At 42.1% G+C, this 16,020-nt stretch overlaps 1 protein-coding gene across 4 annotated transcripts in view; it reads left to right on the forward strand.

Moving 5' to 3' along the window:
• Positions 1–5,692: 5,692 nt before the first annotated feature.
• Positions 5,693–16,020, forward strand: part of CLDND1 (claudin domain containing 1) — a 32,771-nt gene continuing 22,443 nt past the window's right edge. For 3 of the 4 annotated variants that reach the window (XM_026082547.1, XM_026082546.1, XM_026082549.1), the window contains exons 1-6: positions 5,693–5,781; positions 6,645–6,821; positions 10,989–11,290; positions 12,504–12,611; positions 12,954–13,091; positions 13,190–13,285. In XM_026082547.1, coding sequence (XP_025938332.1) covers positions 11,002–11,290; positions 12,504–12,611; positions 12,954–13,091; positions 13,190–13,285 — 631 coding nt within the window. In that variant the 5' untranslated portion in view covers positions 5,693–5,781; positions 6,645–6,821; positions 10,989–11,001. Of the gene's footprint in view, positions 5,782–6,644; positions 6,822–10,988; positions 11,291–12,503; positions 12,612–12,953; positions 13,092–13,189; positions 14,491–16,020 lie in introns of those variants that run through there. The other variant, XM_026082548.1, reaches the window with a different exon arrangement.

A 16,020-nucleotide genomic window follows, 5' to 3' on the forward strand; every position in this document is an offset into this window, starting at 1 on the left:
ATGAAGGCTCTCAGCTCCCCCCACCCTTCCCCTCAAGGTCGTCTTTAAAAACATGTTAGCAAGCGAGCAGGGGAAGGAGGAGAAAAGTGGTTTTGGGGGATAACGTATATACTCGTAGCCAATCGCATAGGAAACAGACGAGTGACGAGAGTCTCTGATTAGTCGAAACCCTGTCTTCAGATTAAGCAGTTTTTTTTTAAATCAGATTTAGTTTTATTGATTTTTGTCTTCATTTTGCATTTGACCATATAAGCAAGCCAGGTTTAGGTTTGGGGTTTATTTTGAGGGGAGGGAAGGTAGTTTTCAAGATTCTGATCTTTTATAGGACAGGATATAACTGGTGCAGAGGTTTGAGATTGTATGAGCTCAGAAGTCAGAGAACAGTGAATTCAGGTGTCATGTTCTTTATCTTTGCTCAAAATTTTTGTGTAAGTTGCTATAAGGGGCAAGTTCAATTTTTCTGAGGTTTGGAGGTTTATATTAATGCTTTCTTTGTTCATTTATGACTGCTGTTTTCTGTTGAGAATAATTCTCTCATACAAACACATTTAGGGAAAAACATTTAAAACTATCTTCTCCATTCTGCCCTTAACTTAATTCTTCTCTATCAATCCCAGGCTCCTCACAGCTCTGCGAGTGCCCCCCTCCTGCTCTCCGCCCAGGGTTCCTCACACCCAGCTTTACTAAAGTATTTGAAACTTAGAGGACAGCTTACCAGTGTGTCATGTTTTCTTCTGCAGTTTGAAACCTAACTTCCTAACCTAACCATCTTCCTTATCTGCCACACTCCTGGTCTCCAGAATGGTGGTTTGTTCCTTCTCCTTTTGACCCCACAGCCCACGTGGCTCTAAGTTGGTGTTATGTACCGCTCTCACTTATCTTAAGAGCTTTGATTTCCTTTGTCTCTTATTAGCAGTATCTCCCACTGTTCTAGCTGTGACTTAGCCTACAGATAGCCCTTTTAGCATTGCATGAATCAAATGAAAAATCTCTGTTTTTTAAACTGCTGAATTTATTGCAGCTTTGTCAGTGCATGCTAATTTGAAACGACTTCTACTATCGGTCTTCATCATCCTTCCTCTCTTCTGCAGATAAATTCATCTTTTCCTACCCCTCCCTCCCATCTGCATGTTTACAGATCAGATGTGTCTTCAGGATTCTCAAAGCTTTGAGCAAATTGGTTATTGGTGTGTTCCCTAGCCCCAAACAGATAGATCACCTCCATGTATGTCTCCACAGGCAAAGAGCAACTCCAGATTGCATGGACAGCAAATTAATCCCATCCATTGCACTGTGGAGTCACTCTGCTTGTGCCTAGGTTATCTGCTCCTGTGTGGTAGGTGCTTGGTAGACTTCTGGGCACCTGCAAGAACAGCCAGCTACTAGGAAACTAGTGGCTGCTGGATGAAGGAACTTTTAGAAGGGTGCTCTCATTGGTGTAGATTTGCTGATGTCTAATAGGGAACAAGTTTTTTATTACGGCCTTCCTTATGCAGCCAGTGGGTGCTGAGTAGTTTTGAACCTGACTGTGACCCTAAAGCTTTTGTAACCACACACTCCTAATAGGTATTGTGCTGTGCGTTCAGCCAGTTCTGCTTTACAAGTGCATGTTTCTCAGATGGTCCTGCTTTCAGAAGTGCACTTTTGAAATATGCTACTTCAATATTTGTACCATTCCTTAAGGCTTCCTAATAGGAAATACTGAGTTGTTGTACCCAAGGCAACTGTTAGGTATCACAGAAATAAATTAAAATAATCATACTTTCCACAAGCCTCAGCTGCTTTTCAGATAGCAGCAAGGGAAAACATTTCATATCATTGCTCCCAGTTCTGTAAAGCTTGTGTGTGATACATCTATGATGGTAGCCTTATGATTTTATGACAAAATCAGTAAAAGAGATCTGCTCAGGAAGTATGCAGGGTTGTTGGTCTAATTTGTTAAGTCCTCCCTTCCCCCCCCTCTCCCCTGCACACACAAATTTCTGCAGTTGAACAATTCTGGTAGCAAGTTAGCTTTTTTGTTTAAATTTTTTGATATTCTCCTTTTTACTGTTGGGTTAAATGTGGTCTTATTCCAATGTGTACATGTGCTTTTATGTAAGTTCAGGCAATTATATAAAATGAAGTATGTATCAGTGAGTTATTGATGATGATAAATGCTGAGAAGGAACAGAGGTTCATTTGGGCTGTAAAAGAAAGTGTAGTAGTTTCTAAATGATTGTGCTTCAAAAACTTTCTGTAAAGAATAGAGATTTGCAGACCTAATAAAGAGAAATCAAATTGGCTGAAACTCTGCCCCACTGTGTTGCAGCTTTGGTGAAAGCAAGCTCGGAGGCAACCAGATGAATGTTAACCAACAGAAGTTTCATCCTGGAGTAAAGAGGGAAGAATGTAACCAATTCAAGTAAGATTTGGGGCACTGAGATAGTACATGGTGATAGGTTGGAGTAGTTTCATACCTGGAGGATGAGTGGGTGTCATTAAAGTGAATCTGTGCTAGTCATCATGCTAGTTGTCACAGATTTGGAAAAAGGACTTCCAGAAAGCCTTCTCTCCATAACAATTATAACTAATGGGTAGGATGTCCTTTGTCTGCTGTGTTCGGTGCCACAGGTATAAAAATACAGAAGGCAGAAATAAAACCAGGCAGACTGTATAAAAGGTTTGAAGAGAATCCGTTGGGTTTTCTGCTGCATTCTGACTATGAAACGCTCATAGATTGTGCCTAAAACCCCAAAACTAAAACTGCCCTTTTTTTATTATTACAGAGAGAATGTTTGTGGGGAGAGCTAGTATTTTTTAGTAAATTAGCTGATATCATTGGAAGAAATGGGCAGACTTTTGAGTACCTTTTGAGATAAGAAGCAGTAATTCAAGAAGTGAATGTGATACTTGAAGAAGGCTTCTTCATTTCTACCCCTCTATCAACTTAGTTTGATAATGCCTCATCCTACAACCTTTGTTTTACTTACTTCCTTAGAGTGTCTGAGCTAAAACAACATAAATTTTATATGAAGATTTTCTTTTAAAAATATTTTGTTTGTTTGCAAAACTGTTGCTAAACTCTTTATCAGTGCCTGAGAACTTCTATTAGCAATGTTAGCTAATCTTACAGATGATCCAGGTCTGCTATCTAATAAACTTCGGTTCTGCAAAAAGCAGGAATAATTTTAAGCTATAGTCATCAGCATTATTCACTTATGCTTTCATGTACAAACTACCACAGTTTCTAAAACAAACTTTTACTTTGAAAACCTGAAATAATCCTGTTGTGTAACTAAACTGATCAGCCAGATGTTCTCTTGAAGCAAATTGAGAGAAGGTGAGAACAGAAGAGAAAATGAAAAAAGAATTACTCTGTTCACACGTTTGTTTATAACATTTCAATTGGGTTACCTTTATTATATGGAGGGATTTCTTCCAGAAAGAGAAAAATTCTAGGTGAAATCTGCTGAGGGTATTTTAAAATTAAATAAATAAAATGAAAATGCATCTGTCCTCCCCTGTGGCTATTTTTGAGCATCTATACACATCATATTGATCAGGGCAGACGATGAATAAGAAGAAGCCACTATAGTCTCATTCAATAATCTAAGTAGCAATGGCTGTAAAATTTTCCAAAATTGATTCTCACTTCCATTAGATGAGAACTTTTAGAGAAAAGCCTTACAGACTTGCCAGTGGTAGATAATTTCCTACTATTTATAATTGGTGGTTCCATGGTGGTGACCATTGTCCTCATGGTTTAAAATATAGTTTTGTTTTTTTTCCTTTTAGTGTTTTCTAACTTCAACACCGGATAGTTTTGCCAGGTATACTGAAGAAACCATTACTGAGGTTTTGCTCCCTCTTGTCATTACTTATGTGATGTAGTCCTGTAACTCCTTAGCTCTCCCTTCAGTAAACTAAATAGATTGACCTTCTGTGATATTTCATTGAAAATCATTTTCTAATTGTTCAGTGATTTTTCATGTCCCTTATCAGACTTCTCTCCACTTTATCAACATGTCAAAACTAGACACTGTAGTTCAGCAGCAAGTGGCAATTCAAGAAGTGATTTAACTTCTTTCTTCCTTGATTTCTCTGTTTATACAGCTGAGGTTCCAGGAGCACTTTTTGGTCACAGCACCATATTGGCAGCTGGTTATCCACCATGATTCATTTGTCCTTTGCATTTTGTGCTTCCCAGGATAAAGTCCTCCATCGTGTACGTATAGCCTCCACGCATTGCTCCTAAATGAATGACCTCGTAAATGACTGTATTGAAATGCATGTTTATTTGCCCCCACCTTCCAAATGATCAGGTCACCCTGTACCAGTGCCCTGTCCATTTAATTATTTACCCTTCCCTCAGGCCTTGTGTCATCTGTGGAGTTTTATCAGTGATGATGCTATGCTTTCTTCCAGGCCATCGATAAAAATGTTTAATATTTTAATGTTTAATATTTTAAGAGTCCAACATAAATCCCAGTCAGAATATTTCCTTGCTTACACTTACAAGTTGAGATTTTAGTTAGCCAACTTTCATAAGGTGTGGCATAGTGGGAGGGTTTTTTAATTAAAAATAGCCTGTTAACACTAAGTCAGAGACATTGCAGAAGTCTGTTTTTATCACCACTGTCACCTTTACTATCCCAACTTGTTATTTCACTGAAAAAAGGCTTTCTGGCTGCTCTGGAAGAGGAGTTGGATGGGATCACTCCCCAGAAGTCCTCAGAGACATGAAAAACTAGGATGTGATTCTATTTTCAGAATATTTGTTTGTTAGTTTGGAGGTTGGTAAAATCAAAACTGGGTGTGGTGGTCTCTGAGCAGGAGAGTTATTAACTGCTTTTAAAAGTCCTCCTTTAATCTGTATGGGTATGTGTACCAGGGAAGGGGAAAATGTCCAGTTTTGGGCACGGGGTTCATTGTTACCAATTTTTGCAATTTTATAGAAAATCTTTTTTTATTTGGTGTTTATTTGGTCACTCAGTGAGGATATCACATCACCATTTTTACAAGCAATCGAACAAAAATGAAAGAAATTGTGAGTCTTCATGGCTGCAGAGGGAAACCGAATAGCTGAAATTGCAGAAACAAGAAGGCAACTGTTTAGAATTCAGAGTTGTGTACATTTGTTTAAAATCTTGTGGCTTTTAAATTGGTTACAGGATGTTGGGATCAGGAGTCCTGATTTCCAAGTGCCACAGTCTGCCAATACCTAAATCTCGCAGTTCTACAGCTTTGGTATTACTCAGTGTGAAGTTGCAAGGTTTTCAGGTGCGTGTGGAGCGCGGCCTCGGCAGCTCAAGGCACAGCTGCAGGCCGCGTGCAGCAGCGCTGGTGCACACGGGCCGGGCGATGGTAGGCGGTGGGTGGCGGGCCCGGAGCTGTGGGCGGGAAAGAGGCACCCTGTCCAACAGGGGTATTGCTCTGAGTGTGTCTTTGGCTGAGGGGATGCAGCGAGGTCGGGGACATGGTGGGGCGTGCGCAGTGGGCGCTGGGGTTCCCAATGAGCGTCTCAATGGAGGGATTGGCCCGTACCCGCGGGAGGCGCCGAGAGACTACAACTCCCAGCAAGCGTCGCGGCGGCGGTGCGTTGAGCGTGGAGAACTACAACTACCAGGGCGCCGCGCGGCTGACCGTGCGAGCGTTGTACCGGAAGGAGGGGAAGAACTACAGCCCCCAGGGTGCCGCGGGGAGGGGAGGGGCGGGCTGCCGCCGCCGCCGCCGCGGCCCCGGGGTGTGGGGCGGAAGCGAGGCCGGACCGGACCGGGGGGCTGCAGGCGGCGATGGGCGGTGGGTGCCGCGCGGCGCCGGCTGTGGGCGGGAGCGCCGGTAACCGTTGGGGGCGCGTGGCGGAGGGAGGGAGGGAGGGAGGGGCGGGGGCAGGCAGCGCGGGGGGTCATTTAGCGGGGCCGCCCCGCGAGGGGAGGGCCGCCGGTCTGGGCCCTTGTGGCGATACTGTCCTCGGGTTTGGTGGCTGTCGGCGAAACCCAGGCCGCCCCCCGGGGCCCGGGCGCGTCTCGTCACGCGTGTTCCGCCGGGGCGGCGGCTTTGCGCGGCACCCCGGCAGCCGCGTCCCGCACGGCGCCCCGGGGGGCTTTAAAGCGACGGACGGTTACTGCCCCTCACCGGGCTCTGCCTTGTGTCCCCGGTTGCCTGCGGAACCGCTGCGGGGTCGGGCCCCGAGCAAGGTGGTCCGGCTCGCATCTGCTTGTGCTTCGTAGAGTTGGGTCCCATTGGCCCGGCCGATGTCTTGCTCTGGTAGCGGGGAGGGGGTTATACTGTTGCCTCTAGCATGTCAGCACGGCTTAGGCAGCTGTGGCTCATGTGCATGCTGCTGGTCCAGGACAAATGGCAAAACTAAACACGAGCAGCTAACCTGTTGTGGAACTCTGCGTTTGCACCGGATGAGATCCATTCATACAGTTCCTTGCCCAGTCTACTGGCAACAGTAGCTTCTTCACGTGTTTTGAATTAATGGTAGTGGTGCCAGCACTGCAGGATTGATGTTGGCATTGTCCTGAGGACTCTTGTAGTCATTTTTTTTTGATTATTTTTTCTTTTATTTTTTAATAAATAACATTGGGAGATTTCTTTAAAATAATTTCAAAGTAAAATGGTGATTTCTAACTATTTGATTCGTTTTCTGTTTCTAGATCACTTTTTATGAACTGATGGCATTGAAGAGGAAAATGAATGAATGGAACAGTTAGGGCAGATAGGAAGCTTGCACTTCATGCTTTTGGCTTACTACAGAACACAAATATATCTCTGAAGTGACCTGGAGTCTTTGGAACCATATGTGCTGAGGAACAGCTTCTTCCTCTTTGAAGGTAAGAAGTGTGTGATGGCATTCTTCACTAATCCTCCATTCTCTGAGAGCATTAAAAGTAGGATCTTGTTTGGTAGTGTTCTCTCCATATGTTTACAACTTCTTGCACTCTCTGCTTTCCCGGAGAGTAGTCAGATTTGCAAGCATGTTTCTGAGAACATGCCAACACTCATTAGACTGGGTTTGCAGTCCTACTCTTTTGTGATGTGATGTAAAATGAGTTTCTTAAATGCGATGGTCTGCTGTTGGCCAAATGGAGTTGTCATTGTAGCAGAATAAAGAGTATGCATGTTTTTACATGTTTTACCTTTCTGTCACAGTACAGTAACTTCTTAAAATGCTTTCTAAATGTCTGATTTTTACCCGTTTTCCAGTTATTATTGTGCATTTGCTAGAATGCTTGCTTTTGTGCTGCTCTAATTGTCTGTTATTTTTCCACTCTGCTGCCTTACCCTCTTTTCCCCTTCTGTGAAATACATGCATCTCTTCCTTTCTTTGAATATTGCTGCTAGTTTGGCCTTTGCCTCCTCTTTTATGAACTGACACTTCGCAATTTTTTGTTCTGAGCAGCAGCTCCTTCATCCTCTCCAGAGCTTTCTTTTGTTTTGAAGTTTATAATTAATGAACATCAACATGTCTCGCTGCTTTCAAAAACAAGTATAGTTACAATATTCTGTGAAGCGCTTCTGCTTGAATGCCTGTATACTATTGCCTTGCGTTGTTTTATGTTCACTGTAAACCTTAGTTTCAGCCATAACTTGTCTGAAACAACTTCTATTGTTAGAACCAAGTGTGCTGGTACTGTTGTATGAAAGTACCTCTTGTAAAACGATTAAGGTCCTTATTGACAGGCTGTAAAGGCAGAAGGTATTTCTGTTTAGTATCAATCTTTGTGTTTATAATTACTTTCATCTTCCATAGTAGCTATGTTATTTTTGTAAATAATCTTACTTTAAAGCATGTCCTACTTATTTTTGTGCATAACTAATACTATGAAACCTTCTGCAAAGTGTGGCATAATCTTCTAAACTTGCAGTGTCTTCCTTCATGGTCTCTCTCTGGTAACTATTTTTCACTGACTCTGCTTACTAGTCCCAACGAGTTTTTGCCTGAAGCTGGAAGCATGATTATCTTTTTAATATAGCAAAGGTTACCTGGTTTAAGTGTGCGTGTGCATCTGCTGTAAATGAAGATACATTGGGGATATACTGTAAGTGGGCAGGGTAGTCAAGTCTATTGCAGTGTCTGTGGCAGGAAAAACTTCTAGTTCAAAATTTGCCTAAAATGTTTATGGAGTTCTTCATCTCTTTTGTAAGTAGCTGAGATGTTAGGCAGAACCACCAAGCGGATCTGCGTTACAAGAGATTGGGTTTGCTCTTGCCCGAACACACTCTTATCCGTGCTGAAAATCGCAGTGTGTTCTTCCACAGACAAATGCAGTACAAGCCACATGCTAGGGTTTGGGGACTGTATCCACCTCAGCTGCTCTCTGCTTATCTCCGGAGCTGTGCATTACAAGGATTGAATATCATTGTTCAGTACCTACAGGGCAAAAAAGACATGGTCATTCACTGATCACTGCTTTAATTTCATGTTTGATGTTTTAACCCTTCATTTTTTCTGTGAATTGCTCTAAGTTACCAGCTGACATTGACTCTGCCAAGCCCATGGTGTTTTCCCATGCATAGTAAGCTGGCCAGAAGTGCATGGTTGCGTTTTAATGACAGTCTGGAAAGAATATTCCCAGCACCAGTGTTTTGGACCTGGCAGCAGGATATTGTACCTGAAAGTACAATTTTTTGAGCCAGTTGTTTTCTTTCAGTATGTTAAGTGCCAAGTTGATATGACTTTGTCATTGTAAGCACATGTATCAAAAGGCAACGGCTGCAAACAAAGGGCCCATTGATGTCCCAGTTGCATTCTACTGGCCCAAGCTACTACTCTGAGGATGGAGCTTGTAGCTATTGTGATTCCTCCTTCCAGAGAGAGCCCTTTCTGAAAAGAGGAGTCTATTGCGGAGGGTTCTTCTTGCAGTGAATATGACTGCAATGTAGTGGCAAATCCAGACTAGCCTGTTCACCAGCCTGTTCTGCTGCATATCCTGAGAGAGAATTTCCAGGAGACCTGTTCAGCTGGGCAGGAGCAGGGCAACACAGCTTTGGCCCTGTAGATGCTGCTTGCCCTGTTTGTGTTGTGAAAAGTTTGTAAAGGGGAAGGGGTCCCTCGATGAACTCAATTAGGAAAAACTGAGGTTTTGGCTTTTATTCAGCAACTTGCTCTTTCCCTATTCTGCTCATCCATTGCCCTGTGTACCTTGGGCTGGATGTTAGGGTGTCAAGGGAGAATATAAATACATATCCAAGGATTAAACGCTGCCTGTTATTTGCTTTTTACCAAGTCTGGACTTACTTTGTTCTATGTCTTCTAGATATAGTTAAGTATGCCCGGATATGCTGTTTTCTCCCTCTTAATTTGTTGTCTCAGCTTATAAAAGTTCACAGTTTGTGGATTATTTTTTGGCTAGAGTTGTGTTGTTCAAACTTCACAGTACTTTCAGGAGGTGGTTTGTCAATCCACTACAAATTAGTTCTATCCTTGCATGTTTTGAAGGAAGGTGTTACAGAGAGTATTGCCTCATTCAACATCCTGACTTGAATATGAAAATGAGGCATAGGGGATGATATGACTGGACATTATCTTTTATCCAACTGTTAGACAGTTTAAGCCAAATAGAGGAGCAGATGGGAAGGAAAAGAAATGTGAAGGTCATTGTTAGCAGCAAAATAGCAGCCTTTGAAACTCCCTGCTTTAATTTGCACCTTGTTTTGTAATGCAAATTTTCTTTTTGGTTAGGTCTGACTTGAGCGCTCATGTATTTTTCCTTGCAAATGTTGTGGTTTTAGGCATTTGCTGTTTCCAGTTGCAGTCCATTCAGTGGCAAAGAAGTTAGACCAAAATATTTTGATCAAAATAAGTGAGAGAAGACAGGTAAAACAACCAGTTGACAAGAGCCGATTAGATACAGCCTCCTGTCACCAGACTAGCTCTAGCTGGGTTAACTTAAATTGATACTTCGTTTGGCAAATACATCAAGCCTGATTCAACACAATCCATAAATTTAATCAAGCACAGAAAATGCTTGAGCGCAATAGGCACTTGAAAGTCCTCTGACGTAATTACACTGAGTTCTATTATTTCACTGTCCGCAAAACATTGCGTGTATTATCAGTCAGTTACTCATTAGAGTGACAGTATTGTCGTAAGTGTCAGCATGCTTGGCATCTCTATTTTCACATGCCTCCTTTGACGCTGTAAGTGCACTGTGTATGAGTACAGCCCTGCAAAGGCAAGCATTAGTCACCCATGTTCTAGGGAGCCAGAGCAAGGTCCTCGTGCCAGTCCATGAACACCTTTCAGTTTTAGAAACTCTTGTCGTCTCATGCCCGTGGGACGTGGCGCTCCCACTGCATTGTTCTAGTTCTCTAGAATCACTGCTGTATGCATTGTGGTATTGCTGCAGCATTTGTCACAATCTCCAAATCTGTGTTTGGTGCTTCATGTTCTTTGTCTCTAGTGCCTAGATACATTTCTCTGCTTTCCAAAAGGCATTCCAGCATCTCAGCATGGCCGCCCTTTGCGAATGATCAGGAAAAGCTTTTTTGACTCTCTTGTGGTTCTTATCTTTGCTATAAACACAAGCTGTGAAAGCCGTAAGGGATGGCGGGCTAAAAATAACTTCTACCCTCAGTAATCTCTTACGGAAAGATAAGTCTTTTGACTGGGCACTCTAGAGGGATTCTCTGTGGTTCCCTACCATCAGGATCACAAATGCCTATGAGCTGTGCCATCTGCTTTGGGGTCAGAATCACTGTTGCTTTGTCAGTTGCTGTCTCTTAGAGAAAGAGCAGCTAGCTCTGGTGACAGTGTGGGTGAGAGAAGGGCAACTTCCTTGCCTTGAACTTGCAGGTTCGGTCAATGCTAACTAGTACTGTAGACTTGCTCAATGTTCCTTTACTTCCAGCTTGTTGGAAAAGGAAGATGCATATCTGGAGGGGGAATAGGGTTAGAGGAATGGTGTCAAGAGTTTCATACTGCTGGGATAACTTTGTCCTTTGCGTCAGAGGAGTTATTCACTTCATCCTTTTTCTCGTTCTCTCTTTCTTTACAGCAGCCAGGACACAATGATGGATAACCGTTTTGCTACAGCATTAGTAATTGCCTGTGTTCTCAGCCTAATCTCCACCATCTATATGGCAGCTTCAATCGGCACTGACTTTTGGTACGAATACCACACCCTGTCCCCAGCTGAGAACATTAGTGAAACTGGCAGAAGCATCTGGGAAGAATTTGTCAGCGAAGAGGCAGATGAGAAGACCTATACAGATGCACTCTTCCGGTGCAATGGCACAGTTGGACTGTGGCGGAGGTGTATCACTGTACCCAAAAACTCTCACTGGTACAGCCCACCAGGTATCCCCAGAGCAATTAGCACTTTTCCTGCTTGTCTAGGAGGGCACATGCTAAATATCTCACAAGCACATCCATGCTACTTTGTTCTTTGGTTTTTGAATAAAGAGAATCTAAACTTTTAAAGAAGCAAAGGGCAAAATGTTCTGTGGCTGTCAGTGCCACAAAATCTGGATTTGACACATTATACTTGATTTAAATTTAGTCTGATGTGACTTGTTTTTATCTCCCATCTGCTTTCCCACTGGGAATACAGCTATTCTTGCTCTGCCAGTCACTGTCTTTTTAAGAGAGGTCGAGGCATCCAGTAATGGAAGAAATATACTATTTTGTCAAAGGGATGTTCACACCTTTTAGGTAGTCATTTATTTTGCTTGCATGTCATCACTGTCCCATTGTGGCATCACCACAGTTTGTAGTCCTTGTACCGTAGTGCTGGATTTTTTGCAAGTTTGCAGATGTAAAATGAAATGCTTTGTATTCTTTTTTCACACTGACTGGGGATGAGGGCTAAAAGGAAGTGTGATGAACACTTGTTTTAATCACTTCAAAATAAGTTTTGAATACATCAGTACTACATATATGTGTGTGAAGCCCTTCATTTTGACCCCTCTTTTGGAAAAAAAAATTACTTTCAAACACTTTTTCTGAAGAAAAAGCTTTATGTGAAATACTTTTTTTTTTTTTTTTTTAATGAAAACACCTTTTTGGGGAAGAAACTTAAATCAGCTCTGCTCAGTAACATTCTTGGTAAATGGGGGAGAGTTGAGTGTACAACAGCAAATATTTCTCTTTTTGTAAATGATCCTATCCTATCTCATTTTAAAAAATGTTTTTAGTAAGGTGTTACATTCTATACATGGAGATAAGCACAGCTCCATTATGGAACTCTGAGTGCAAGGATATGTAACAACATAGACGAGTATCATATGCTGTATTTTTTTTTTTTCTCCAATCTGTCAAGTATGGCACAGATCTCTGGATTATCCATGTGAACTTGAAAAGTCTGCATGTTTGAATGCTGTGCCTCATTGTAGTAGATGTACAATATATTTACTGTCTGATAAGGCATCCTACAAATTTGTTTTGAGAGCTTTTTTCTTCTCCAAAACTTAAGCCAAAGGAGCTTCTTAACTGAAAAGGTTGAGAGAAGAGGAATTGAATGGAGAGAGAGGGAAACAATCTGAAAGTAATTGTTGGGGTTTTTTTGTTCCAGACACTGATATGACCACAAATTGCATCAGTTTTTCCCTCTCTGATCAGTTCATGGAAAAATACATAGAGCCTGGAAACCACAATAGTGGCACAGATCTGAATCGGACTTGTAAGTGTCTTTCACTTCCGGCAGGGATTTAAAAAAAAAAAAAAACTTCCAAATGCGGTGACTGATGAGGGAAGCATCTGTATCTTTCTCTGCACTTTTTTACAGTAGCACTGGCAGTAGGTTAAAGTATAAAAGGAAGAGTAGGTGCTGTGGAGAAAGTTTTGCCTGTGAGTGTAGTGGGAATTTGGGAGTTAACAGATGAAGTTCTGCTTTAGCGGAGCCTTCGGTCCTTTCTGGTTAAGCCAATGGAGGTGTGTGTGGGAGGGAATATAAGAAAATGGGAGAAGGTCATTTTCTAGCACATTTTGAACAAATCTGTGACTCTGTTTCTTTCATGTGCAGATCTCTGGAGGTTGCAGTTTCTCCTGCCCTTTGTCAGCCTTGGCCTCATGTGCTTTGGGGCTCTGATTGGGCTCTGTGCTTGTGCCTGTCGCAGCCTTTACCCTGCCATTGCCACTGGAATCCTCCATTTCCTTGCAGGTAGGTCCCCTTCCACCCACCACTTGCCCTCCCTCCTCAAGAAGCCCATAGTGTCAGCCATGAGTGAACTCATTGCACTTTATTGCTTTCTTCCCCAGGGCTCTGTACATTGGGCCTGGTTGGCTGCTATGTAGCTGGGATTGAGCTGCTCCACAAGAAGCTGCCCCTGCCTGACGATGTGAGGGGTGAATTCGGTTGGTCCTTCTGCCTAGCCTGTGTCTCGGCACCTTTGCAATTTATGGCAGCTGCTCTTTTCATCTGGGCAGCTCGCACCAACAGGAAAGAATTCACTCTCTTGAAAGCGTACCGTGTAGCATAAGTGCTACTACTGAAGCATTAGGTTTCCATGTTATAGCCTCTTCCTTCCCCAGCCCTTACCACTTTTGTTCTTCTTTTAGTCAGAATTTTGCCTTGTTACTGCATGCTTCTTGTCAGTTGAGACAGTATAGCCTGAAGGCCCTGAAGACAAAGACTTCTGGGCTAAATGAGCAAACTGTGCCAGAAGTCTGCAGAATTGAATAGTTTTTTTACATTTTGAAGACAATCTCTTTCTTTCTCTCTCTTTTTGTTTTCTTTGTTTTCTTTTGAACTTGATTTGGTTATTGAATAGCCCCTTTTTTCAGGTGTTCATGCCCCTTTGTAATTTTATTATCCTGTCAGCCTGGAGGAAATAGAAGAGGCATTGTGGAGTGGAAGAGGGATAGGAGAAGAAAAGATGTAGGTAGGCAAGAATAGGCACTGCAGTGCACAAATGATAAGTAATCAGGCATTGTCTTCTATGTGACCCCACAGGCAGTACCTGCAAAGAGCACCCGAGAGACATGGGTGAACATAGAAACCTCTGTGATGGAAATACTGTAGCTACATCAGTACTGTAGCTTATCTTTGAGTCTCTTATTCTCACTCGTTTGCCACTTTTTGTGGCTTCTGCCAAGACTGAAATAAGCGGAACAGCTGGCTGTGGGAATGTCTGCACAGCACACATCCTGAACACAGATTGTGTGCTTGCTTTTGCCAAGGAGCAGGATAAGTTGGCCTATGTGGAGCTTTGTGCTGCTATAGCTACACTGGTTCCAGGATCCAGGCTAGTTTGGTATCTACAATGCAAGTGAGCGTGCACTATGATCTTAACTTGTGGTGCTTTTGCTTGCTGTGAAATAAGGCTTTCCTCTCCCTTGTTCTGTTGGAAACAGCCCCTCATAACTTTTCATTTTTAATTTGGTTTAGTGTGTGTATATGTGTATAAATTAACTTTTTTAAAGCTCACGTGTTTATCCTATGTAGCATACAACAGGGTTGTGGGGTTTTTTCTTTTTTAAAAAGGTGCTGCTCTCTTCCCACCTTGCCCCCAGACCTATTGTTTAAATGAAATAAAAGCAGAGTAAAAGCTCAAAAATTTTATCAGTGTTGCATGAATTTGGGAGGGTTAGGGAATGATCTGAAATTAATTTTAGTTGGGGAAAGAAAAGCCAGTGTCTGTACAAAATGACTTTTTCTATCTTCAGGGAAATGTCATCAGAAACAAGAGGTTTGGTCAGATTTCTTATTAAGCTGTTCAGCTCGTGCTAGCTTTACATTTTCCCCTTATCATTGTTGGGTGTGGGGGGGACAACACCCCATAATTCCTAATTAGCTCACAACCTCTGCATGTGTCTCCTCTGTATCACTGCATATCTGCCCAGACTGGGTGGCATGTCTAAGAAAACAGTGTTACAAAACTAAACTGTAATTCTGAGACTTTAAACTCCCCCATTTCCTTGCTGCCTGTTTAATATAAGAAATACATTTTAGAAGAAATGAATCCTGTCAAAGTGAATGACTGTGGTGGCAGGAATTCTGTGAGATGCTATCAATGAGAGTGACACAGAAATAAGCATTTTATCTCACTATTTTTTTTTTTCTTTGAATAAGTGTTTTTATCCAGGCTGCATTTGCTGGGTCAGCAAACAACCCTATTCACTATTTCACTGAAGATGAGGAATCTCTGTTAGTATTGTTTCTTCAGGTTTATCTTTATCTTTAAAAGGAATCAGCCTACCTCTCCTTTTATTATCACTGTTGGGATCTTTACAGAATGAAACAAGCTAGGCACATCCATGATGCTAAGAAGCCAAGCTCACCAAAAAAGTTGCGGTATGCACTGTTCATTCAGGATAACTCTTTGCCCTGCTGTTTAGGAAAAAATGTGAAAAATCTACTAAAAAGGCTTGCTTCCCTCTCTAAAATATCCAAGCCAATTCTAAGCCTAAGAGAGAGGAGGTATGCTTCTTTTGTGCAGTATCTGAGAATAATCAGAAATCCTTGCTGCTGATGTGTCCTGAAGTAGTGCTTTTTCAGACTCATTAGTTATCTTATCTTTGACTTACGTAGATAAGGCCCAGCTGCTCAGCTTGTCTCTCATTTGTTAGAAATGCTAGGACATGCAAGCCTCAGCTTGGGTCAAAAGGGATGGGAGGTACTCTTCTGCACTTTGAGAGAGAAGAAGAAATGCTGTTGGTTATTTTATCTAGTACAGTGTTCTTTTGTCTTTTTTTTTTTAAAGCAGCTGGCAGAATAATCATGTCCTGTTACTGTAATTTGAGCAATGGGAATCCTGCTTGCTTGCACTTGACTGCTCTCTCCCCCTCTATCTTGTATCAGAAATCTATTTTTCTGAAGTGTAAATCTGAATTCTTGAATGTTAACATTCTTGCTTACAAAAGAAGGATTGTCGTGGATAGAAAGGGAAATGTTAGAGGTGTTGTCAGTCCTGGTGTTGTCAGTCCTTTCTTGATCATTTTAAGTATTAGCAAAATCAGGATTCCCAACTTTTCTCTGTCTCTCAGGTAATGCTTGTGGGTTTTCTGAAATGAAGAAAACAGGCTTTAACTGATAGTTGATTTGAAGCACTTACTTAAAATAAGGGTTATTTTTAAGGGTGTTTTTTCCC

This window comes from Apteryx rowi, unplaced genomic scaffold, assembly GCF_003343035.1.
Source record: "Apteryx rowi isolate R43461 unplaced genomic scaffold, aptRow1 scaffold_581, whole genome shotgun sequence".
Classification (NCBI taxonomy): Eukaryota; Metazoa; Chordata; class Aves; order Apterygiformes; family Apterygidae; genus Apteryx; species Apteryx rowi.